Source organism: Hoplias malabaricus, chromosome 12, assembly GCF_029633855.1.
Source record: "Hoplias malabaricus isolate fHopMal1 chromosome 12, fHopMal1.hap1, whole genome shotgun sequence".
In the NCBI taxonomy this organism is placed as follows: domain Eukaryota; kingdom Metazoa; phylum Chordata; class Actinopteri; order Characiformes; family Erythrinidae; genus Hoplias; species Hoplias malabaricus.
This window is the reverse complement of record NC_089811.1, coordinates 37299348-37324279: the sequence shown is the minus strand read 5'-3', so window position 1 is coordinate 37324279 and position 24932 is coordinate 37299348. Positions and strand designations below refer to the sequence as shown.

The 24932-nt window shown below is 37.9% G+C and overlaps 1 protein-coding gene across 3 annotated transcripts in view; it reads right to left on the bottom strand.

The window, feature by feature from the left end:
- Window positions 1-147: 147 nt before the first annotated feature.
- Window positions 148-24932, bottom strand: part of LOC136710608 (nectin-1-like) — a 39727-nt gene continuing 14942 nt past the window's right edge. For 2 of the 3 annotated variants that reach the window (XM_066686288.1, XM_066686290.1), the window contains exons 3-7: window positions 24434-24739; window positions 23203-23305; window positions 22086-22249; window positions 19705-19831; window positions 16280-19550 (exon numbers count right to left, since the gene is read on the bottom strand). In XM_066686288.1, the coding sequence (XP_066542385.1) occupies window positions 19472-19550; window positions 19705-19831; window positions 22086-22249; window positions 23203-23305; window positions 24434-24739 (779 nt within the window). In that variant the 3' untranslated portion in view covers window positions 16280-19471. Of the gene's footprint in view, window positions 1314-16279; window positions 19551-19704; window positions 19832-22085; window positions 22250-23202; window positions 23306-24433; window positions 24740-24932 lie in introns of those variants that run through there. The other variant, XR_010804651.1, reaches the window with a different exon arrangement.

Genomic DNA, 24932 nt, shown 5'->3' with positions numbered 1-24932 from the left:
TATAAGCTTCAGTGTGGCATACTTCAGTTTGATTCAGTCAGATTACTGACTATTGGGAAACATGCATTTCAACACACTTCAAGCTTTCACAGTGTTTTTGCAACTACTCCACTGTCCTCTACAAAAGATGTTGAGAAAGTTACGCAGTTGCCCTGATATTTTCTTCCACTGAAAATTAGCACATTTCAGGGAGGACTCCTCACAGACTTTAGCCTACAGCTGCAGTTGGGACAGACTTTTATTCACAAGCTCCCTGTTGAAACAGCTGCAGAAGCAGAGACCACAGCAGAACCACAAGCTGCGGTATGGCCTTTAATCACATTATGAAAAAAGCCACAATTTCAGTGCATTTTCACATTAATTTTGGTGTCTACAGCTCACCAACCTACAAACAGTGCAGTCAGTAAAAATGGGCCTAAAATGTGAATATTGTGAAATATAACGAGCTCGTTCAATACAGAAAAACGTATTGTGACAACATTTTTGGCCCAGCTCTAGTTCAAACAATTTTATATGTTTTTTTTTAATTTTTATTATTTGCTGGAGGTCACCCACAGACTCACAGACACCTGAGATAATTAAGGTACTAAAATACTCAACAAAATGTTTTTTTTTTTCCTTCAAATATTGTAAGTGGAGACACAGACCACAAACTTTGGGAAGCAAAGTTCAAACATCCAAACTAGTATAAGTTGTCAAAACTTTTAAAGATCACTGCAGTTCTCTGTCTCAAATTTCAGTGGCTTACTCTGAAACTAGACTCAGTTCTCTTCAGTAGCTGTCAATACTGTGTCTAATCTCTAAAATTGTAGACTTCTGCTTTACCAGATAAGGACCCAGTTCATTTCCCGTTAATTCAGTGTACGTTCATCTCCATTTTTAAAGACTAAACTGAGACATTAACACAAGTTACAGCTGATATTTCCTTGGGGTAATCAGGGGCAGATGTGGTATTTCTGGGAGCTGTATCTGAAGAGAATGCAAAATATTTAAACGTTCTTTCAAATATTTTTATGCAAAACACCATTTCACCTGTCTTGTACTGCTTGTTATTGCAGTCAGAACTGAGCCATTAGATTTTCATGTTTTAACCCATTTAAAGAAGAGAAGCAATAGTAAAAGACGGTGTGGATTGCGATCGCAGGGCGATGTTAAATTGCCATTAAGCTCTAAGAGATTCTTTGTGTAGATCTTGTCTAAGATGTCTGCAGCAGAAAAGCTGAGATCTGGAAACACGCTGATAGTAGTCCTTCCTGTCAATGTCACTGCTCCAGATTCCAGCAGAATCACTGATACAGCTACTTTACTGAAGACTGGAAGGGAAAAACAATCTTGGTTAAGTGCAGTTCTGGTGTAATGTCAGCTTCCTTGTTTTCCCTCCCTTTTTTCACACCAAAACAATGACAATCTATACAACGATGATCTATCAGTGATCTCACATATATTATGGAAACACAACACAGAAACGCTGAACGGTCTACTTTTAAATTACAGTGATGAATTACAGACTTAAGAATTAATCAACTTACGAATTCACCGTGATATGAGCCGTCGCTTGGTCAATTTTTTTTGCTTTAAGATGCGAGCTGAGTTACGAGCGAGCTTACGCCACCCACCACTAGGTAGCCCAGCGAGTGTTCCGTTCACATGGTTATCGTGTCTTTGTCGTACGCTGTTTTTGTAGCATTAAGTGTGGAGCAAATAAGTTATGTTAAAAGATAAACTCCTCCAACCTCCTTCAGCGTCTTTGTCTGATCTTCAAGGTAAATAGTTAATTTCTTTAATTATGTATTATTTTATTATTTATTATCATTTTTATACCTTATTTGTTATTTATAAAGTATATGTTTCTTATTTGTAAAAATGTAACAAAGTGTATTTCAATTCATTTTAATGGGGAAACGTAATTTGATATAAAAGCTAGTACCACAGAACGGATTAAACTCGTAAGTCAAGGTATTACGTTAGGTTTTTAATTTTTTACTTTATGTCCATTTACTTATCAATATCAGACAATTAATGCTTTATGTTTAACTGACAATGGCCAACGTCTTAATCCTTTGGTATTTTAAGAGACCGCAAATAAAAGTCAATTTTTTTGTCAAAATGTTATGATTAATATTCAAAACGTTATCGTTTATTTTATAAGACACTTTAAAATGCAGAAAAATAATATGACATCTTTATTAAAAACTTTTTCTTTATGTTGAATTTCAAAATAATTAACTTTTCTTGTAGAAAATCAAGCCATTCAGACATTAGTCTTACAGGAAACATCTGCCACATTTCAGTAGACGGTTGAGTGCTGTTGTGAAAAAGATAATAGAGCAGTTTAAACAAAGCCAAGCAACTGTAACTTGCTTCTGGAGATAACACCTCTCTAATTTTGCCTACAGACAAGAGAGAGAGAGAGAAGTACTGCTGTAGTACTATGGAGTATCTGGAGCATATTTTACAGTGACCCTGAAATGGACAAGTGGAAAAGAAGATGAATGAATGGAGCATATTTTACTCTGAAGGTCAAAGCACAGATCTTCAAAGTAAAATGTCATGTGAAATATGATACATATGAAAAGAAAGTAAATATGACACAGAAAAATAAAAATAGAAATGCATTCTACTGAGCGGGGAACTAATGAAGGACGATACTGCATTGAAAAGAAAGTGAAGAAAAACAAAAATAGAGAAGTACACTGAGGCGGGAACAAGAGGCTGCTAACGTTGTCACAGATGGTAATTTGTCAGTGTTTTTCCACCATAAACAGAGCTGAAACACCACATGGCCTCTCCCTATTCAAATGGATTAACGGTTAGCAGATTTTAGAGTATCAGTATCCTGGCAACAATGACACCTATCAGGATATAACATGTTGAGGTTGTGAGCTTCTGTTTTATTCATAGTCATAGCATATGCTGTATATGCAGCAAAGATCTGCATGTGTTGTTTTTTTAAATCAGGCAGGAGATGCTGATCACCCAGAGACATTACTAATTACTAATTGGGTAATTGACAATAAAATATACTTTTTAATGGGCTCTAATGTCTCTATATAATGAGATTAAGGCCTTCCTCAGCACTTAAGCTGCATTGGAAATGTGACAAGTTTGCTGGTTTAATATAAGTATAAAAGTAAAATGGGTGTACTTGCCTTTAGTTTCTGTCTCTCAGTTGTGGCTTTTAAAGGAAACATGGCCCATCCAGCTTCCCTTTTTATAGTAGCCAAAGGGCCTCAGTTAACTGAAAGGGCGGGGAGGGTAGCCTATGTTAGTTGTGAGACATAAAGGATGAATAAAACTATAAAATGATTGCAAATGTACTTGTGGGTAAGATGAAATAAGATGCAGATGACGTCTCTGTTAGTCTTTGTTTGTTGATAATTATTTACTCTACAACTACAGGTCCCAGAGTGCATTGTGTTAACTACACTGAGGCCAGACATGGTGTTGTATTCTCAAAGTAAATGGATAATTTACTTAAAAAAGTTAATAGTTCCATTTGCGGACACAGTATATGAAGCCTCCGAAAGGAAGAAGCAGAAGTACGCTGATTTGGCGGCTGAGGTGAGGGAATGCGGGTAGCAGGCACATGTTAGATTGCACATAAGGGATTTTTAGCCTAGTCTGCCACATCCCTGTTTGTGCAGTTCGGAAACTAAGGGCTAACATATAGTCGTGGATGTGGATAAGGAGAGCACAGACTGGTTGGGGAAACACACTGTAAATGAGTTAGAGGTACGTGGAGGACAGGACAGGTGAGTGCTGTGTTGTGTTATTGTGGCTGCCGGTGATGTATTACGTAAAGTTCACATGGAACTGGTGGCACTGAGCATGCATTAACGGTGCCAGTGGGGCTAGGTACAACCTTAGTCACCAGGTAGACCAGTGTGGATTCACAGTTGTTGATGCTAAAAGGTGAGGTAGGATGGAGATGGGGAGGGGGGTGGGTCTGGGACGCCTGACTTCACTGCTCAACCTGGAGGTGTTGTGGGCTTAATTCAGCAAAACACCAACGAGAGGAGTTGCCTACCTTGATGACTCCTGTAAAGAGCTAGTGATGCAGTGGCAAAGGTGAGTACACATGGGCCCACTGGATCTTTCAGGAGATGATCACTGGCTGAGCCTTTTGTATTTTGACCATCCTTCAATCCATTCAAACAGTAGTTTCTCAGCTTTCTTCCACTTCTTTCAGGTTTTGGTTTCCACTTCAAGGCATTTGAGATAATTTTAGCTGAGCAACATATAATTTGCAGCACTTCTCTATATGTTTACACTCTCCAATCAACTTTTTATTCAAAGTATGTTCTTCATCAGAACAATGTGTGTATTGAGCCTTGGAATTTTCCATATAATCAGCATGTGCAACACTGGCCACCCTCCTACAATAAATAAGGGCCAAACTGACACCAATTATTCCACTTCCAATGAATGACTTCACCATTTCAAATCCTTACTGCTATTACTTTAAACATGGCCCTTTCAATGAATAATTCACAATGAGTGAATTGTTGGGGTCTGTCTTCTTTCTATTACTCTACTGCACTTACAAGTCAATTTTGTAACTGTAGAAATATCACATATGTACTTATCTATTGCTGAAGAAAACACCTGCTCAGCAATGGCCTTTCCTTTCAAAACTTTCAAGCTGCGTTCACTGACACCCTTCTGCTTTACCAGATAAGGACTCAGTTCATGTCCAGTTAATTCAGTGTACGGTCATCTCCATTTTTAAAGACTAAACTGAGACATTAATACAAGTTACAGCTGATATTTTCTTGGGGTAATCAGGGGCAGATGTGGTATTTCTGGGAGCTGTATTTGAAGACAATGCAAATTTATTTAAATGTTCTTTCAAATATTTTTATGCAAAACACCATTTCACCTGTCTTGTAGTGCTTGTTATTGCAGTCAGAACTGAGCCATTAGATTTTCATGTTTTAACCAATTTAAAGAGGAGAAGCAATAGTAAAAGACGGTGTGGATTGCGATCGCAGGGCGATGTTAAATTGCCATTAAGCTCTAAGAGATTATTTGTGTAGATCTTGTCTAACATGTCTGCAGAAGTGCAGTTCTGGTGTAATGTCAGCTTCCTTGTGTTCCCTCCCTTTTTTCACACCAAAGCAATGACAGTCTATACAACGATGATCTATCAGTGATCTCACTTATTATATTTATATATTGCTGAAGAAAACACCTGCTCAGCAATGGGCTTTCCTTTCAAAACTTTCAAGCTGTTTTCACTCAACTTGTTATTCCTTGCTGAGGGTTGTGTATATTCCATTCAGATGATATTTACCTGGACATGAGGCCTGCACAATGAACTCACCATCATGTGCACCCCAATGACATGGACACAACATTCACACAAGTTAGGAATATGGTACAGCTATTGATCTTTCAATGTGTATTTTTAGACAGTAGGGGCAAACTGGAGCAGCCAGAAATAATCCACTGAGACTTGGGCAAAATACACCAAAAGACAGTAATGAGAGACGAGCAGAACCCAGTGTTCCTGCCCAGTGATTCAGACCCACCACGACCCTGAACTGGATAATCAGTTACAGACAAACAATAAATGTATTAATTAAGAAGAAGAAAAAGTCATAAGATTTCTCACAATTTTTTTTAATCAAAGACTAGAACGTTACAAAAAACTAAATCACACAGTTGTTGCTAAAATCAGAGAGATCTGATATTTTCACTGCCGTTACACACAAGCCACAAAAAAGTAAGGCAGGAAATAACAGAAAAACAAAAAGGGTTTAGGGTAAAACAAAGCTGCTGCACTTCATACTCATACTTCAGTGTGATGCTACACTTGAGCAGAGAAAAGACATCTGGGGATTTTCTAGACAACAGAGAGGAGTATTGCTCGTCTCATGCATGGGTGAGTAATTATTTTTCTTAATGTGAAACTGATGCCAAATTCGGTCTCCAACAATTTTTTTTCAAGTATGTCCAGGTAAATTAACTACAACTACGTATAATGCATCAATTTTTATTATTAGAATTATAAAATTATATTATACATTATTAATTATACATTAATTATAACATCAAGTGAAATTTTAAATGTCAAAAGGAGTTTGCTTTTTGATTTTGTTTTACAGACATTCAAATGAAAAACGTCTTAAGTAACACACACACGGATTTTTGAAAAGTGTGGAATATGCTCCAATACGAGATGTTTTCCCAATTATCAAGCAGTTCTCCAAACACTTAACATCAAATATTATGTAAATAAAATTCACATGAACAGCAGATCGGACAAAATAATGCTACAAAGTGAAATGTTACAAAATATGTATTATTCAGTTTCATAAGAGATGAGACCGACAAAAGCCTGCTGAATTGTTTCTATGACACCTAGTAGATATGGTACCTATGATTATCCTATGCTCAAGCACAAGTAAAAATCACACTTTTGATGAAAACAAAACATTAAAAAAAAATACATTATACAAAAATATATACATTTTCAAAAAGAAATTATAAAGTTAAAGACATGCAAACAAAAAAACAATATCTTAATAATAATGCTGGTAGATCACTGCACACCAAATCATTTCATGGCTGAGCATGATAAAATAATAAATAAAATAATTAATGCTGAATTTTAAGTAGTTTATGTTTCTGGGTTTAAACAATTTTTCCTCTTTATAAATATGTCCTCAGCTCTAAGAATAAAACGGCGGTGGAAACGTACAAAACTACTGACATGATGCTTGGTGGAACTTTGCTTCTTATTTTAAAAATTGTTCTTGGTGGAGTCACAAAAACACAATTTTCCAGTGCTGTACTGACATTAGGTCACTGTGTTTTTATGGAAATATTTTAAATTCTGTGTTGTATAATCACCCCATGGGCAGCAGGTAGTGTCACAGTCACACAGTTCAGGGACCTGGGGTTCTGTGTTCAAACCCACCTTGGGTCACTCTCTGTGAGAGGTTTGGAGTGTTCTCCCTGTGTCTGTGTGGGTTTCCTCTGGGTGCTCTGGTTTCCTCCCACAGTCCAAAATCAAGATGATATGTAGACTGGCTACACAAAAGTGTCCATAGGTGGAAGTGTGAAGCCCTGTCATGGACTGGTGCCCTGTCCAGGGTGTGTTTCTACCCAGTGATTCCAGACAGGCTACAGACCGACCAGAAACTCGGAACAGAATGAAGCAGTTAGAGATGATGAATGAATGAATGAAGCTGATATTAGAAAATCACTGACTTTTTTAAAGATTTTTTTTTTTTACATAACATAGTTTTGAGTAGAATCTGAAATTATTCATAAAATTAATTAATTTCTAGAGTTCTACTCTTCTATTAATGCTATTAAGTAGATATTGAGAAGCTGCTATAGGAATGGATTCCTATGATGGCCCATGAGTCATATCCCAACAGGATCATCAAAGCAAACATTAGCTGAGAACACAACAGCATTGAGAGAGAAAGCAATGTAAATACAAACCAAACAACAGAACTACAAACCCCAGGTTCAACTGTCAGTCAGACTCTCTTCTCCAGTACCCCCGCGCAGACCTTACCAGGCAGTCTGAGGAGTGTGATCCCCCTATAGTTGGAACACAACCTTCGATCCCCCTTCTTAAAAAGGGGAACCATCACCCCAGTCTGCCAGTGCAGAGGCACTGCCCCTGATGTCCATGCGATGTTGCAAAGACGTGTCAGCCAGGACAGCCCCACAACATCCAGTGCCTTGAGGAACCCGGGGCAAATTTCATCCACTCCAGAGGCCCTACCGCCAATGAATTTTTCTACCACCTCGGCCACCTCAGCCCCAGTGATAGACGAGCACACCCCGGGGTCCCCAAACTCTACTTCCTCTGCGGAAGACGTGCTAGTGGGATTGAGAAGATCCTAAAAATATTCCTTCCACTACCTAATGATGTCCCCAGTTGAGGTCAACAACTCCCCACCCCCACCATATACAGTGTTGGTTGAAAACCGTTTTCCCCTCCTAAGTCGCCTGATGGTTTGCCAGAATCTTCTCTGAGCCGACTGAAAGTCGTTTTCCATGTTCTCACCGAACTCCTCCCACACCCGAGTTTTTGCCTCAGCAACAATTGAAGCTGTGAGCCGCTTGGCTCTTCGGTACCTGTCAGCTGCTTAAGAAGTCCCCCGGGCCAACAATGCTTGATACTTGCTTCAGCTTGACAGCCTCCCTCACCCGGTGTGTCCACCACCGAGTGCTGGGATTGCCACCCGACAGGCACCGACAACCTTGCAGCCACAGCTCCGTTCAGCCGGCTCAACAATGGAGGTCCGGAACATGGCACATTCGGACTCAATGTCAAAGGCCTCCCCCTGGATGCAGTCGAAACTCTGCCGGATGTGGGAGTTGAAGATCTTTCTGACAGGTTCCTCTGCCAAAGGTTCCCAGCAAAGCCTCAGCACACGTTTAGGCCTGCCGGGTCTGTCCGGCATCCTTCCCCGCCATCTGATCCAACTCACCACAAGGTGCTGATCAGTTGACAGTGCAGCACCTCTCTTCACCCGAGTGTATAAAACATATGGCCGCAGGTCCGATGATACGACTATAAAGTCGATCATCGAAATGTGGCCTACTTGTGGACACCCTTATGCTTGAACATTGTGTTTGCAATGGACAAACAGGCGCAGAAATCCAATAACTGAACACCACTCAGGTTCAGATCAGCGTGGCCGTTCCTCCCAATCACGCACCTCCAGGTCTCACTGTCATTACCCACGTGAGCATTGAAATCCCCCAGCAGAACAATGGAGTTCCCAGAATGAGTGTTCTCCAGCACCCCCTCTAGGGTCTCCAAGAAGGCCTGGCTGAGCCCGGCCGGACCCCATGAGTGAAAGTCTGGCCACCAGGCGCACGTCAAGGAGCCTCTCCAGGCCTGGCTCCAGGGTGAGGCCCTGATAGCCCTACTCCGGGCGAGGGAACCTGTGTCCCTGTTTTAATTTCTTCATCTTGGTCTTTATTGATCACTCTTTGTCTGGCCCATCACCTAGGACCAATTTGCCTTGGGAGACCCTACCAGGGGCTATTACCCCAGACAACATAGCTCCTTGGCTCACGCAGGCACGCAAACCCCACCACCACGTTAAGGTGGTGATCCAGGGAGGGAAAAGGACAAACCGCAGGAACAGAACTTTATCCCCAGAAAAAGAACTACAAACCCCAGGAACAAAACTACAAACACTAGAACATAATTAAAAAGCACAGAATTACAAACCTGTAGCTACACTGGAAGTGGGGCTCTGTGTGCCCCTTTTTGTCACTTGCTGCTAACTTCATTGCCATGTCTCTATCTGTGTTTAGTTTTTTTGTTAGTGATTATCTTTTGTATACAACATAATGTTGTACTTAATAAATTGTTTCAAGTATAGAGAGGATGAGGAACAGCCTCTTCCCACAAACCAATCAAAGAAATTTAGCAGCCAGTAGCCGCAAACCCACCATTGTACACAATAGAGAGGATGTTACATTTACAGGACATTGTATGCAGATCCAAATAAAAGAGCATACAAAAGATAAAATCAGAAGTAAGAAAATATAGATGTAGGAGCAAAGAATGAAATATAAATAGTGACATTAAAAGAGACTTTTTTTTTACTCAGCCACTTGCTTGGTTTAGAATATAAGAGTTAGAATGTGTTATTTAGCTCAGAGAATAATAACATCAGTTATAACTACAGATTTTAGAATAAGATACAATTTATCTGAAGCTAAATACATAAATAACTTTATTTGGCACGTTTTCTTTTTAATGAGTTTAAAAGCACATTGTTCCATTGGGTTGTCGAAGTTTATCAGACACAAATTGCCGATTGCGACGGCTGGATCCGAAATCACTCCATGCTCTGACTGTAGTGTTTACATGCACATACTCATCATTTATAAGTCTGTATCCCAAAATCAAACATTATACATACTTTGGGTGAATAATAAAGTGTTGGATGGGTTCCTTTAAAATGCTACAGATTATAAAAGACACGCCCTAAACTGCAGTGCAACGTATTCCTTTACATTACGCAATGTGAGTAACGTATTGTGAATACTTCAGAATACTTCAACATTTTCTTGCATTTTAAAACATTTAAAGTGTGAATGTGGCAATCACACCCAGTTACTTAAGAATATTTTGTTGTGTTCCACAGTAAAAACAAGCTGAATGTATAAGGGCTTTCCTGAATGTTTACAATATTTGCTGTAAACACAGAAGAGCTTTAGTGATCTTCTGGGAAGAAAAAAAAAACAAACAAACATAGAAGGAGACCTAATATTCCCAAGATTAATTCCACAGCTATTAAGAGGTTTATTTATATGCTCAAGTACCAATATTGCTTTAAGGAAATAATATGCTTTGGAACAGCTTTTCTATTAAATCAAACTTTGTGATTTTAATACTGTTCTAATCTATGACTTGACAAAGAATTAGTAGTGTAAATGAATATTCAGTGCATGCGTTTATTTAATCTTAAAAATAAACCAGACAAGCAAGCAAAGCCTCAAAATACTGTTAACAGTAGAATTACGTGCCTGTTTCACCTAGAAGCACAGAGCCTTAAAAACAACTTGCACTGAATTGAGTTCCTTGTACTTTCCATAAATTAGAACCCCTACATTTTTGACATAATTCATGTAAATCTAGTTTAAATTAGTAGCATAGCCAGGAACAGACCTTTGAGTGGCCTGAGCAAAAATGGGTGGACACTATTATTCCTCTTTAATTTGTGTAGGGTGTGGAGGGACTGATTTTGGCACTGGTTTCAGTGTGCTGTTGTGTACTGTATGGAGCATCTCCTGCTTGTTGAATTAAGGAATGCAAGGCCCTGTTGGAACCTTTCTGAACAGTGGCAAAGCAGAATCTTTCCACAGATCTGAAGTGAAAGAATCTTATTGGTCTCATCCTTATTTCATTACCATATTTAAGATGTCATAATTAGTTCTGTTAAAACACATGCTGGCATTGTCCTGTGTTTAGAATACAGACTAATCTACTTATTTAGGACTCCCGTATTTTTCTTACATTCTAATATAATTTTTATAAAGAATGACTTTGATTCCAAAATTCAATCAGCTTCATTGTCATCACAGCTGTGTTGAGGGAGAACTTAAATGTATTTTCTCCAGGACATGGTGCTAACATTAGTTCTATTTAAAAGCAGATTTGTAAGTTCCCAGGGTTTCTGACCTGCTTTCAGCACCACTGTAAAACAAACACCTGTAGGAGGGACTGGGGCTCCATTGGCTGCCCACTAAATGATGGACAGCTAACTCTGGCTGCTCATTGGCTTAAGTGAAATCCAATGAGAAGCATGTTCTCTGTTTAGGAGCTGTGAAGTATATACACCATCCTCCTACTCAGGGAAAGCTGAGCTTCTGTCACAGACTAATCATGTTTTATGATGTTGCGCTCCTGCTCTGGATCCGACTCATGGGAATGTGCTTTTGTGAGGAACAGTCAGAAAGGACAATGTGTCCATGCATGTGCACTGGCCAACTGTGGCTACAATGTCCCACGTTACCATCAGTAGGGATTTATCCTGCATTTGGAGCTGTAAATCAATTTCCCATAATTATTCTTTTCCATTTGTAATCCTCTGTAATTTAGACCTGCCAATAAAATTAAAGAACCAGAAAGAACAAGAAAACAGAACCTCAGCAGCTCCATGCAGTTCTGAGTGGTAATGACCTCAAATCCACCTCAGCAGATGCAGTAATCCCAGTTTTAAACACAAATATTTTAATGTAATCCATTAATTTCACTAATGTAACTGTATTCTGAATACTGTCTTTTTTCATTGTAACTGTAACAGAATGCAGTTACATATAATATTCTATATATGTAACGCTGTAACATGTATTCCATTACTCCCCAACATGTTTCAAATTAGGTATTACACCACAGGGTGAGAACAGTGCTGTCTGATATTCAGCCAGGCCTTACTTTCCTGTGAGGGCCAATCGTCTTCAAAGCTTCCAAAATATTTGTTCAAAATGATTATTTTTAAAGGTGAACTTAAATGTTTAAACTTTATTGAAAATTTTAGCGGACAATTTTCCATAAAACTTTTAGACATTTTTTGGAGGATATTTTCATTGTTATTAAGCAAATATGTGAATTTAAAAAAACATTTGAAAATATTTTAAACACATTTCCAATTGTTTAAGTAATTGTCCAAATTCGCGTAAAGATAAAATATAACCATCCAATGAGCTTTTAGGATACAAAAAAAAAAAAAAAAGCTGTCTGAAGCCCTTCCCTTCAGGCACACACTCCACCCACACCACCCATCTTAACTTTTCCACAAACACCAACACAATAAATACAAGCCAACAAGGAATATAGAAGTCCAGGGAGAACAGTAGTTAACGTGTTCAGGGATTCTCTGTCAGGGTGAAAACTGTGCAGCAACGATGTGAGAGAACAAGGTTCATCAGCACAAGGGAGAGCACAAAAAATAAAGAAAAGAAAAAAAAACCCTCACCCCATCTAGTAAGTATTATGTGTCAGTAACAGCTTTATTATGTAAGGACTCTGTGTATCAAAGAGGTGCGCTTTAAGCAGCTGAACCCAACATTCACAGTGGAAAATGATGAGCTCTTGCGATTATAAGTATGAGTAGGTCAAAAAAAAGTTCAGTTCAGTCATCTTCTGTAACTGCTTCATCCTGTTGAGGAATGCAATGGATCCAGAGCCTACTCAGAATCATTGTTTGCACAACCTGGACAGAGCGCCAGTCCACTGCACAGCATCACACAACCACCCAATGACCCAAACACTCACATCTATGGACACTTTTACATAGCCAATCCACCTACCAACATGATTCAAAATGTTTGCTTGTTACATGTGTAATTACAGCTGGTACAAATGTACAGTGAAATGTGGACATGACTGCTCCAAAGACTGCACGAGTTTGAACAATCAAAACTAAACCTTTAAAAGAATAAAAAAAATGAAAACAAACTAAAAATTTTCTATGCATAATATAGACAAGAGTGCAATTGAAAGTTAGTGACTAATATCCACACACACAGCGCAGACCATAATTATTGCCACCTATAGTTAAAATGTGTTAAAAGCCTTAAAATAAATTACTTTTTTTATTGCAGAAGCATGATCTCGCTCTGTAAAAAAAAAAATCAGAAAAAAGTAACATTCAACTCGAGTGAAAAAAAAAATCCTGACTAAGAAATCATTATTTGCTATAAAATAAACTGTTCCACAATTATTGGCACCCTTAATTTCTTGGAAATAAATGATAAATGCAGATGCCCTCATCTAGAGTCAGAGCAATCATCAAAAAGTTCAAAATCTGGAACTGTGACAAACTGTGACAAAGTCAGGAAGAGGACACAAGTGTATCTGGCCACCACACACAGTGAGAAGAATGGTCAGAAGTAAAAAACTCACTGTAAGAGAATAGAGTCAAATGGTAGCATCTTGTGGTTACAAGGTCTCCCAAACAACCATCAGGCGCTATCTACATTACCAACAAGCTGTTTGGGGTGAAAGAAACTATATGGTCTTTTTGCATCTTTGTGTGACTATTTGTTATCCCCTCATAGTCCCATCCCTCATTCCCACCAATCATTCCCCCACTTACATCAAACCCCTCCTTTCACACCTCTTCTTACCCTGCCTTCCTCTATCTTATCTCTTTCTTTCTTTGATCATCTTCATAATCCCCTTTACCCCTCCTCAAACTCCTCTTCAATCTCCTCTTCTTCCTCCAATTCCCTTCCCCCACTACTCCAATGTATATAAGGCCCTCCAAGACCAAGATAGAGCTTTTTGGCAATAAACACTCTAAGTGGGTCTGGCGTAACACCAAGGATGAGTACACAGAAAAACACCTCATGCCCACGGTTAATTATGGGGAAGGATCGGTGATGCTGTGGGACTGTTTGTCCTCCAAAGGACATGGGAACCTTGTAAGGACACGTGGGATCATGAACTCTTTGAAATATCAGGACATTTTGAATCAGAATCTGGTGGCCTCTGCCCAAAAGCTGAAGATGGGTCATCACTGGGTCTTTCAGCAAGATAATGAGCCTAAACATGTGGCCAAATGAACTCAAAAATAGTTCACAAGGCACAAAATCAAGCTCCTCTTAGTCCCCAGACCTCAACCCAATAGAAACCCTGTGGTGAGCTGAAGAGGAGAGAGCATAGGAGAAGACCCAGGACTCTGGACGATTTAGAGAGGTTGTGCAAAGAGGAGTTGTTTAAGATCCCTCTTTCTGTATTCTCCCATCTTGTGAAGAGTTATAGGAGAAGATTAAGTGCTGTCTTGTTGGCAAAAGGAGGTTGTACAAAGTACTAACAGCAGGGGTGCCAAGATTTATTTCTTAACATGTGATTTTTTTCCCACCAAATAAGGTTTTTTCAAAAAAAATAATTTATTAGAAGCCAAAGAACACGTCTTAACCATGGGTGCCAATAATTATGGAGGGCGCTGTATATATATATATATATATATATATATATATATATATATATATATACACACATACACACACATATACCTCAGCATCTTTACAGAAATCTAGAGGGCAGAGTCTAGCTGTACCACACAGATGGAAAAAAGCAGACTTAGAGATATGTAGGACAAAGCTGAGTGAACCAGGATTACACAGAACCAAAAAGGAAAATAGAGGAAAGACGTGAAATTAGTAAATTGTAACTGATTGTGTTAAGGAGGCAGTCAGGTGCAGTAAGAGAATAGATCATTACGGACACAGACAAGAGCAGTCTCAGTACTATGATGGCAACGAAAACCTGACTGGAATATCTCAAAAGGCTATTGCTTCTCAAGTGATCTTGTAACATCTAAGTAACAACCCTCTCAAGGATTTTACCGGCAAAAGGTAGGTTAGAGATAGGTCTAAAATTCTCTGTAACAGTTCAATCAAGGCATGTTTTTTAAACAATATTTTTCAAAAAATATGTATAACAATATTTTGGACAAGAGTTGCCAACCATCCTATAAAATATGGAATCATCCCCTATTGCATTTTGTTCCGTGTTTTTGAAGTTAGAGTGTTAAGATAAAGATTTCTTTGAGAAATGTGCTGCTTTCTCTCAGCCAGAAGGAGGGGAAGACACTCCACAACTTCTAAATATTGAATGCGTATCTCATTGCTCGTCACTATTATTAAACCAATCAGCAGCCAGAGTTAGCTGCCCATCATTTAGTGTTGCAAACAGTCCAAGTCCCTCCTACAGAGGGTTGTTTTGCAGCTGTGCTGAGAGCAAGAAGTCACTGCGCTGAAACACTGGGAAACTTACAGCTCTGCTTTTAGATATAACTAATGTTAGCACCATGTCTTGGAGATACTACATTTCAGTTCTCCATTGACACGTCACAGTGCGCTGACTGATTTTTAGTATCAAAGTAATTCTTTAAATATTAAATCATCAAATAATTTCATATAAGATTAACAATAACATGTAAGAAATTAAGACAAATATGGGAGTCCTAATTAGGTAGATTCATCTGTATATTAAACATAGGGCACAACAGTAAAACAACGGCAACCAACATGTTTTAACATAATTAATAATATGACATCTCTATTTAACATATATAGGTTAAATATAGTAATGAAATGAGGAAAAGACATTTCTTAAAACCTCATATTAATAATAGTAATAATAATAAGTACATACTGCCCCCCACCAGGGTCCCATGTCCCTGATTTCAATTTCAGATGGTTGGCAACCCTAGTTCATACTACATAAGTTAACAGAGTTACCTTGATAGTTCCACCTACAGTTTTAGGAAACACTTGCATCGCTAATGTATCTTACCAACTATGTAAATTACTAATGTAGTTAGAAACTATGCTTTTTTGGAAATGCACCCCTTGTCACCTCACCTTTTCTGCAGTTTTTAAATCAGAACATGCACTGTCCTGACAAATTGTGGGAATGTAATGTTGCATAAGGGTTCTGGTTTAATGAAATGTGGATAACCAGTGTATTTATCAGCACTGGAGTGATCTGTTTGGAGCTTTACCTTACAAGCTAATTTAGGGGTTAGCAATCTCTTAAAATATAACCCTGATATTACACAGATGCCACCATGTAGTGGAATATGATAGATAATATCATTAAAGTGTGGAGCACATTTGGGTGATTTAATTCAGATTAAGCAGCCAAATCATTAATAAGCATATTAGCATGAACAAACATGAAAAATATAAGATGAACTTACTTACTTAAATAAATAAATAAATAAATAAATAAATAAATAAATAAATGTGCAGTCTTAGCTGAGCAATCATGATGGGGTCTCACCTGCACCATCTTGAAATAAACATGTTATTGGGTTGTGGGAGGAATTCAAAGCATCTTAGGGAAACCCACACTAACAACACAACTGAAGCACAGACACCAAACTCCTTACGGAATGTGAGCTAAGATAAGGATGGAACACAGGACCCCAGGTCCCTGGAAATGTGTTGTAGCAACACTACTTTTGGTGCCACCTTGTTACCCTTGGAGTGATTTTACAACAGTGAATTGTAATAATGACCTAATATTAATCACAGAAGGTTATAGGGATTATACACACACAGACTTGACTGTAAAAATAAGTTGCAAACAATATGCTAGTCATGTGTTTTTAAAACCAGCATGTCACATGAATGATGAAATGGCCAGGTAATGTCTGCATCTTCAGCTTTGGATAAACAAATTATTAAGAAAAATACTTCAAAATGAATTGCAAATTAAATGGGGCATGTGACAGATCTATTTTTCAGTGAATTAGCGTATTAAATACTGTGCCTAAATCTGAAAACTTGGGATTAAACAAGATGTTCTGATTTTGTGATGCTTTTTATATAAAGTTACATGAAACAGGCACAGACATATATAGTGATAGAAACTTAAAAAAAAAACTGTGATAGAAACTAAAAGACTCTCACACATCCTGCCTTTCATTAAACTTAAGTAAAAACTGCATGTAATTTTTGAGTAAAATGGTCCTTCCCAAAAATATTCCATCAAATTCATGAACGCTATTTAAACATTAATTCTTTCATTATCTGTAAGCGCTTATCCAGTTCAGAGTAGCGGTGGGTCCAGAGCCTACCTGGAATCATTGGGCGCAAGGCAGGAATACACCCTGGAGGGGGCACCAGTCCTTCACAGGGCAACACACACACACACACACACATTCACTCACACACTCATACCTACGGACACTTTTAAGTCGCCAATCAACCTACCAATGTGTGTTTTTGGACCGTGGAAGGAAACCGGAGCACCCGGAGGAAACCTACTCGGACAGAGGGAGAACACAGACTCCTCACAGACAGTCACCCGGAGCAGGAATCGAACCCACAACCTCCAGGTCGCTGGAGCTGTGTGACTGCGACACTACCTGCTGCGCCACCGTGCCATATTTTTTTAGTAGAACATGTGTATACTTGTGAACACCATTAGTGTCTGAATTACCACAGAAACTAATTTGTAACTAGAGTTGTTTAGTTTTCTAGCATTTGGATCGCATTGAAACATTTCCACCTTAAGTGATACGAAAAAGCAAAAATAAATCAATATTACTCAGCTATTATGTTATCAGCTATCAATATTACTCAGCTATGGGGAAGGAAGAGACCAATGTACTTATCTCAGTTCGTGCTTTTCAACGAATGCCTTTCTTTTAAAAACGTTCAGCAGAGAGAGAGCCTACCATACCAGACAGTTTTTCCTTAATCATTTATAAACACTGGGGCTTCGTAAACACATTAGACCAGTTTTGAGAGTTTTGGAGAGCAGCAAATGGTGAGCAAACATCTTCTGAATTTTATGAAATGTGTTTTTTACTTTCAATTACGAATGTTGCCTTTAAGTGAGTACTGAACATGCATTAACAGATGTAAAATTGGTACCTATGCTGTTTAACAATGGTTCGGATAATGTAAGCTACCAATGTACATGTGCTGGTCATAAAAATAGAATATCATAAAAAAGTTGATTTATTTCAGTGATCCCATTCAAAAAGTGAAACTTGTATAATACACTCATTCATTAGACACAGACTGATATATTTTAAGTGTTTATTTCTTTTAATTTGATGATTATAACTGACAACTAATGAAAACCCCAAACTCAGTATCTCAGAAAATTAGAATATTGTGAAAAAGTTCGATATTGAAGACACCTGGTGCCACACTCTGATCAGCTAATTAACTCAAAACACCTGCAAAGGCCTTTAAATGGTCTCTCAGTCTAGTTCTGTAGGCTACACACTCATGGAGGAGACCGCTGACTGACAGTTGTCCAAAAGACGACCACTGACAACTTACACAAGCAGGACAAGACACAAAAGATCATTGTAAAAAGGCTGTTCACAGAGCTCTGTGTCCAAGCTCATTAATAGAGAGGTGAAGGGAAGGAAATATGTGGTAGAAAAAAGTGTACTAGCAATAACTGCACCCCGGAGAGGATTGTGAAACAAAACCCATTCACAAAGACTGGACTGCAGCTGGAGTCAGTGCTTCAAGAACCACCACCACACAGACGTATGTAAGACATGGGTTTCAGCGTCACATTCCTTGTGTCAAGCCACTCTTCAACAAGAGACAGTGTCAGAAGTGTCTTGCCATCAAAAAGGACTGGACCGCTGCTGAGTGGTCCACAGTTATGTTCTCTGATTAAAGTAAATCTTGGTTTGGGGAGCCATGTCACTTGCTGGTGTTGGTCCAAGGTCAAAGCAGCCGTCGACCAGGAAGTTTTAGCGCACTTCATGCTTCCTGCTGCTGACCAACTTTATGGAGATCCAGATTTCATTGTCCAACAGAACTTGGCACCTGCACACAGTGCCAAAGCTACCAGTACCTGGTTTAAGGACCATGGTATCCCTGTTCTTAATTGGTCAGCAAACTCACCTGACCATAACCCCATAGAAAATCTATGGGGTATTGTGAAGAGGAAAATGTAATACGCCAAACTCAACAATGCAGAAGAGCTGAAGGCCACTATCAGAGCAACCTGGGCTCTCATAACACTTGAGCAGTGCCACAGACTGATCGACTCCATGCCACGCCACGTTGCTGCAGTAATTCAGGCAAAAGGAGCACCAACTAAGTATTGAGTGCTGTACATGCTCATACTATCATGTTCATACTTTTCATGATATTCTAATTTTATGACCAGTGCCTGTAGTTACCTTGATAATTCCAGTTACGGTTTTGGGCAACACTTGCAACGCACCTACATTATTCCAACTATGTAAGTAGTTAACATTTTTTGGGAAACACACACCTGAAGGGTTTGATCCTTCCCCTAATGTAACCAAAACATATCACAGGCGTATCATAAATAAAACTGCTTTTATACAGACCTTTTTCTTTATTTCAGCTGTTAATTCTCTGGTCCATGGCTTTCCTCCCATCTAACACCATCAGTAAAAGTCCTGTAGCTAGTGTCAGTGTTTCCTGCTTTAATTCTTGTTACTTCCAAATGACTATAGAATTAGATCCCAGTCTCACTGCTCTCCTGATTGTTTGTAGGTTGTGGTGGATCATTAGGCACACGATTGTGGCCTTCATTCCTAAAGTGGATAAATAAAAATTAGTGTCATATTCTTTTGTTGTTTTCTTGAATAAATAATTATTGAGGCAGTTATTATAAGTGAAAATGCGGTTAACTTTCAAATAACTAAACATATTTAGACTTTAAACAAATTAACTCATGATCAAACTCACCTATTTCTGTTCCACGGATTTGGAGGCAATTTACAGTTCGCAGGTAAGCAAAATTTGCAATATAAAATAAGAAATAAGAAAAGAAGAAGAACAATGCCGGACAAACTCCAAATGAGTGTGTTGGTGCCTACACGAAAAGAGGAAAAAGGATGGTAAGAGGAGAGATGAGTAAAAAATGGAAAATAAAAGTAATTTAATTTGAACAATTTGTACACAGATCAGTCAAAATGTTGGTTGGAGCATGATCACCACAATTAAAAGTCTTAGAGACCCTACTGCTGTTATTATTTTTGTGAGAATTTAATAATTTCAGGTATACGCACAGATATATAAATTTCGTTTTTCTGCAGTTCTGGTGCCGTTAATTATCATAATTTATATATATTAATATCATTTTTTAAAATATAAATTTTGGGACAGAGGCATATTTACCACTGTGATATATCACCTTTCCCTTTGACAACACGTTTTATTTGTTTTGGAACTAAGGATACTGTTGCAGTTTTGCAAGTTAAATTTGTGCGCAGACTTGCTTAATACATTTTTTTTGCACGAATTTAAGTAAAATATGCACGATTTTGCAATTTATGCACATTTGACTTAAATTAAGGGAATGATTTATAGTTTTTGCTTGCTTTTTTTCTTTTTAATTTGAGGAACAATTATGCAATTTCATTCACTGGGGTTAAGCTGCCTTTTGCCAAAAACTCCTTAAAATAGCCTCATGTAAATTGTGCGTGCCCTGGTACTAATGACAGCAGTCACTACACGTGAAATAAAAAGACGCATGTAGTCCATAAAGACAAAAATATCAGTTCAGCATTTATCATATTGTGTGCATATGAATTATGAAGTGAGTGTACGGAAGTGTAGAAGTAAATGGTATGCTTCATCATCATTATATTTTCGACTTAGCACTAGAAGCACATAGCCCCTGGTCATTTGAACACAGCCACAGCCAAAAAAAAGCACCCTGATCATGACTTTTCCCCATAACAGTCCTGATTATAACTTGAGTGAGCACAAATCGTAAACTGTTCCCTCAAATGAAATGAAATATGCATGTAATAAGACTAGTGGTGTGTATAGGAGTAAGGGAAGGAGGTAAGTGCAGGAGGCTTTATTAATTATAACTTTATAATTAAGATAAACTAAACTATACAGAGGGACACTAAACACAAGGGCTAAACTATAAACAGGGATAAACACTAAACAAGGACTAAATGCTAAACACAGCTAAACACTAACCATTAAACAAAGCCAAACACTAAAAGCTAAGCATTAAATATGGCTTACCACTAAACAAGGAATCGAAACATAAAACAAGGACTAAACACAAGCAAGGCTAAACACAGATCATCAAACATAGAACAAGGCTAAGGACCATTAACAACAACCAAACATACGTACAATGACCCACCAACAAGAAACACTGACAAGGACTATATAAAGACAACAAGAAACATCTGGTTACCAATTAAGACACATGACACTAGAAACACAAGAGAAGGGTATCACATGACCAGGGAACAAGCAGGAAGCAGACACGAGACGGGGGAAACAGTCACATGACAAGGGGAGCACAAACAAGGAACAAAAACAGAACACATCTAAGCACATTACAATGCACATGAACTGCAAATATGCTCTTAAATTAAATAAATTTATTTATTTAATTTGTGTGCACAAATTGTACATCATTCAATTGAATTAAAACTTAGTTTTTACCCATGGACCCTCCCTGGCTCCATAGTTGTTGGTCAGTAAATACTTTGGTAAACTTTTATTTTTCTTTCTGACATATAAATAAAGATCCAAGAAAATGAACAAATCACAGATTCTTGTTTTAAAACATCCAGAATATTTAGAATCCATATCAACATTTCACAGATATTGTTTTTAAACCTTTTCATAAATAGAGTTTTGTATAATAATGGATTTGTTGTGCTTTCAAATTCAATATTTTCCCAAAGTGATTTGATTAAAAGAAAAATGACGGCCAAAATTCACGTTGGATATTTTATGACAGAGACCACTGATTTGTGAGAATATTCTACATTGCGTTACCATGTTTCATTTGGTGTCTGCACACCTTTTTTGCATTATATTGAGTTGCACATTTTCAGTAAAACTTTTTTGTAATAAAGAATTGCTATACTTTAACTATCTTTATACTGTGTAGATTACCAAAGACCTACCACACAGCACAGAAAAAAGATGAGATACCAAACAACAGCATTCAAGAAAAATAATAAAGACTGTATACAAAGTGTGATCAGGTGTGTTCGTTTCTTCTTCAAATACAGATATCCCCTCAAAAATATATTAAAATTATTACATTTAGCATAATGTACATTTATATTTGTACAAACAGGACTCACCTGAGTCACCTGAAACATTAAAGTAAAGGCTCCCTGTACCATTTCCATAAAGATTAGAAGCTTTACAGAGATATAATCCATTATTATCAGAGTTCAGCTGGATAACCAGCTTGTCACTAGCTTCAATCAGCTTGTCATCAGCTTGTCCAGAAAGATTGTTTACCCTGGTGTAAAAAGAAACACAAGTATTAACAGTTCTTTAGATAAATTGCTAGTAATGTGGCAGATTGCAAAACATGGTCCTCTCCCAATAACATCAGTAAAACAGCTAAATAAACAGACAACAAATTTTACCTATATTTTAATGTAGGTTTTAAAGTGCAGTAAATTTGGACCTAGTTGGATATCAGTTTTGCTCATCTTGCTGTGAAGTTCCTGCTGAAATATGTCACACTGAATAAGTGTCAGCAAATAGCTGTAAATTTCAGTTAATATCAACTCCCTCTGACGTGCCTCTCTGTTGCCTTACTGGTTTTGATCTGTGCTTATGTTAGATATTGGTTTGGTAATCTTTCAACACAGCTAAAGAACAAACAGAACACAGCTAAAGAACAAGTTAGCTAGTGTGGTCAGAATGGCTTTGAAAATCATTGGTGGGAGTCAGCCCACCTCTCTCTTTCTAGAGTATCATCATCTCCTCTCAAGAAAGAGATTTACAATGCATAGATTAAACAGGTTTAATAATTATTTTGTGCCCACATCTATTACATTTGTTAATTCTATTAAATAAGCAATGAAAAGGGTGTTGTTTTTGTGACTCATTTTATTGGTAAGTGTGCCATTATGAGTGTTTTTCTATGTAATAGTGGTGCTTTCCTTTTGGGGGGTCCAAGAATAATTTCCCCTGGAATGATAATAAACTTAATCTTTATATTGCTTTTTGGTTTGTGATTAAATACATCAATCAGCACTTGCCTGCCTTTCCTACAGACCAACAGACAACAAGAACTGGTCCATTAAAAGCATAACAATATTAGTAACAGGAATCTGTGAAACATCTGTTCAAAAAACAGAAATCAGAACTCTAGGCTGCTGTTTTCATCTGATGACTAATGAACAGACGACTGGTGTTAGAGCAGCAGGTGAAAGGTGTTTATTATGATGTTAAGAACACCACCTGCTCCAGATGAACTTTGTCGCTGGTGGATTTGCATCAGCTACACAGCGAAATTCTTGAGGTGTTGAGGGAACTGAAAGAATGTTCACAATCTGTGGAGGATCTGAGAAAAAAAGCAAGAACACATTAATTGGGGGAAAAAAAACCCATCAGTCTGAATTAAAGGAGCAATCTGTAATATATTTACTGTCCTCAATCATGAAATGTCAAGGGAGCGCCATCATACATTAATGAAACAGACTAAGATGAAGCACTCCAAATGTCTCTAAGAACAGTGCTGAAGTGTACATTCAGGAACAGAACTCTACTGGAGTTTCAATATAAGATCCCATCTTCAGTCCAATCACATTACAGTCCAAACCCACCTGATCGCTAGGTACACACAATAGACACAGTGTCCAGCAGCCATGAAATGACCAAGTGAACAGAGATAAGGTTTGATTTTACCAGACCTAAAAAGCCTTAGTGTCCTTCTAAAATCTCCATGATCAGAGATGGAGTAAAAAAGGCAAATCCAGAGTTGGCTGATATTCTCCTGAACAAATAAGCAAGCTATTTCCCAAAAATATATGAATAAAATAGTGTGTGGAAACAAGGAAGCCATGGCTTGTGTTGGTTTTTGTGCTTTTGAGCTTATGAACCATCCAATTTTGACCAGCTTCTAAAACGTTTTCAAAGATGATATTAATTAATGCACCCACCAATCCTTTGAATAAAATATAGTATACTTATTTCAATGTGCAGACTGATTTACAATTTACAAAAACACAATTTACTGTCTAACAATTCAAAGACTTGAATGAATAAACAATTACTAATTAAGAATTAATATAATAAGGCTCAAGCAGCCCATGTTTTATTTGAAAAGGCTAAAAGCATCCTGTGCATTTCACATTTTATTCTTCTCACTATAAATCTCAGTAAAACATCTGCTTGAACTAAAGTGAACTTCATTAAAGTATTTGTATATGATGCAATACTGGAGTGACCAATTTAAATTAGTTACTCGTGTGTGGAATCAGACACAAAATTCTATGCCTCATTCAGACGTGCAGTTCTGATAAGGTCCACTGTGACTGTGGGAAACTATGTCAATCATCAGACTCTTTATATTTATTCTGTTAAAAGAATGCTCAAGACTAAACTGTAACTGAGTCAGTGTTTATTTATATGTAGGATAACACATGAATATTGGTTTAAAATGTGAGTAGGGTTTATGACAGTGACTCACAATGAATTATTAAGGCATAGTCAAGAATCTGCTCCTTGTTGAGACTGGTGTGATTCACCAAACACTGAACCTTCTGCTGGTTTAGTTCTTTTGATGGTGCACCAATCAGGTGACTTTTAACAGTGTAGGTTCCATCAGGGTCCACAGACTGGTTGGTCTGTACTTTCAAAGAGTCACTCAGAGCACCCAGGCGCCAGGACACTTCCGCTGCAGGTCGTGCTTTAGCTGCAGTGCAGGTCACCAAGGTCACTTCAGATTGACCAGCAACAGGAACCACCGCAGTGTTCACACTGACAGTGGGAGGAACTAAGACAAAGACAAACGTGTCAGCATGCACAACAGAATGAAAATAAAAAAAAGCATCACAGAAGGCCAGGGGGGTTTTAAAACCTTTCAGCAGTGGCTTGAATTGATATCACTTCTGAATTTACTTTCTGTGTTGATAAAACTGACATTCTGCCAATAGATTTAATAAAGGCATTGTACTTCACAACATGAA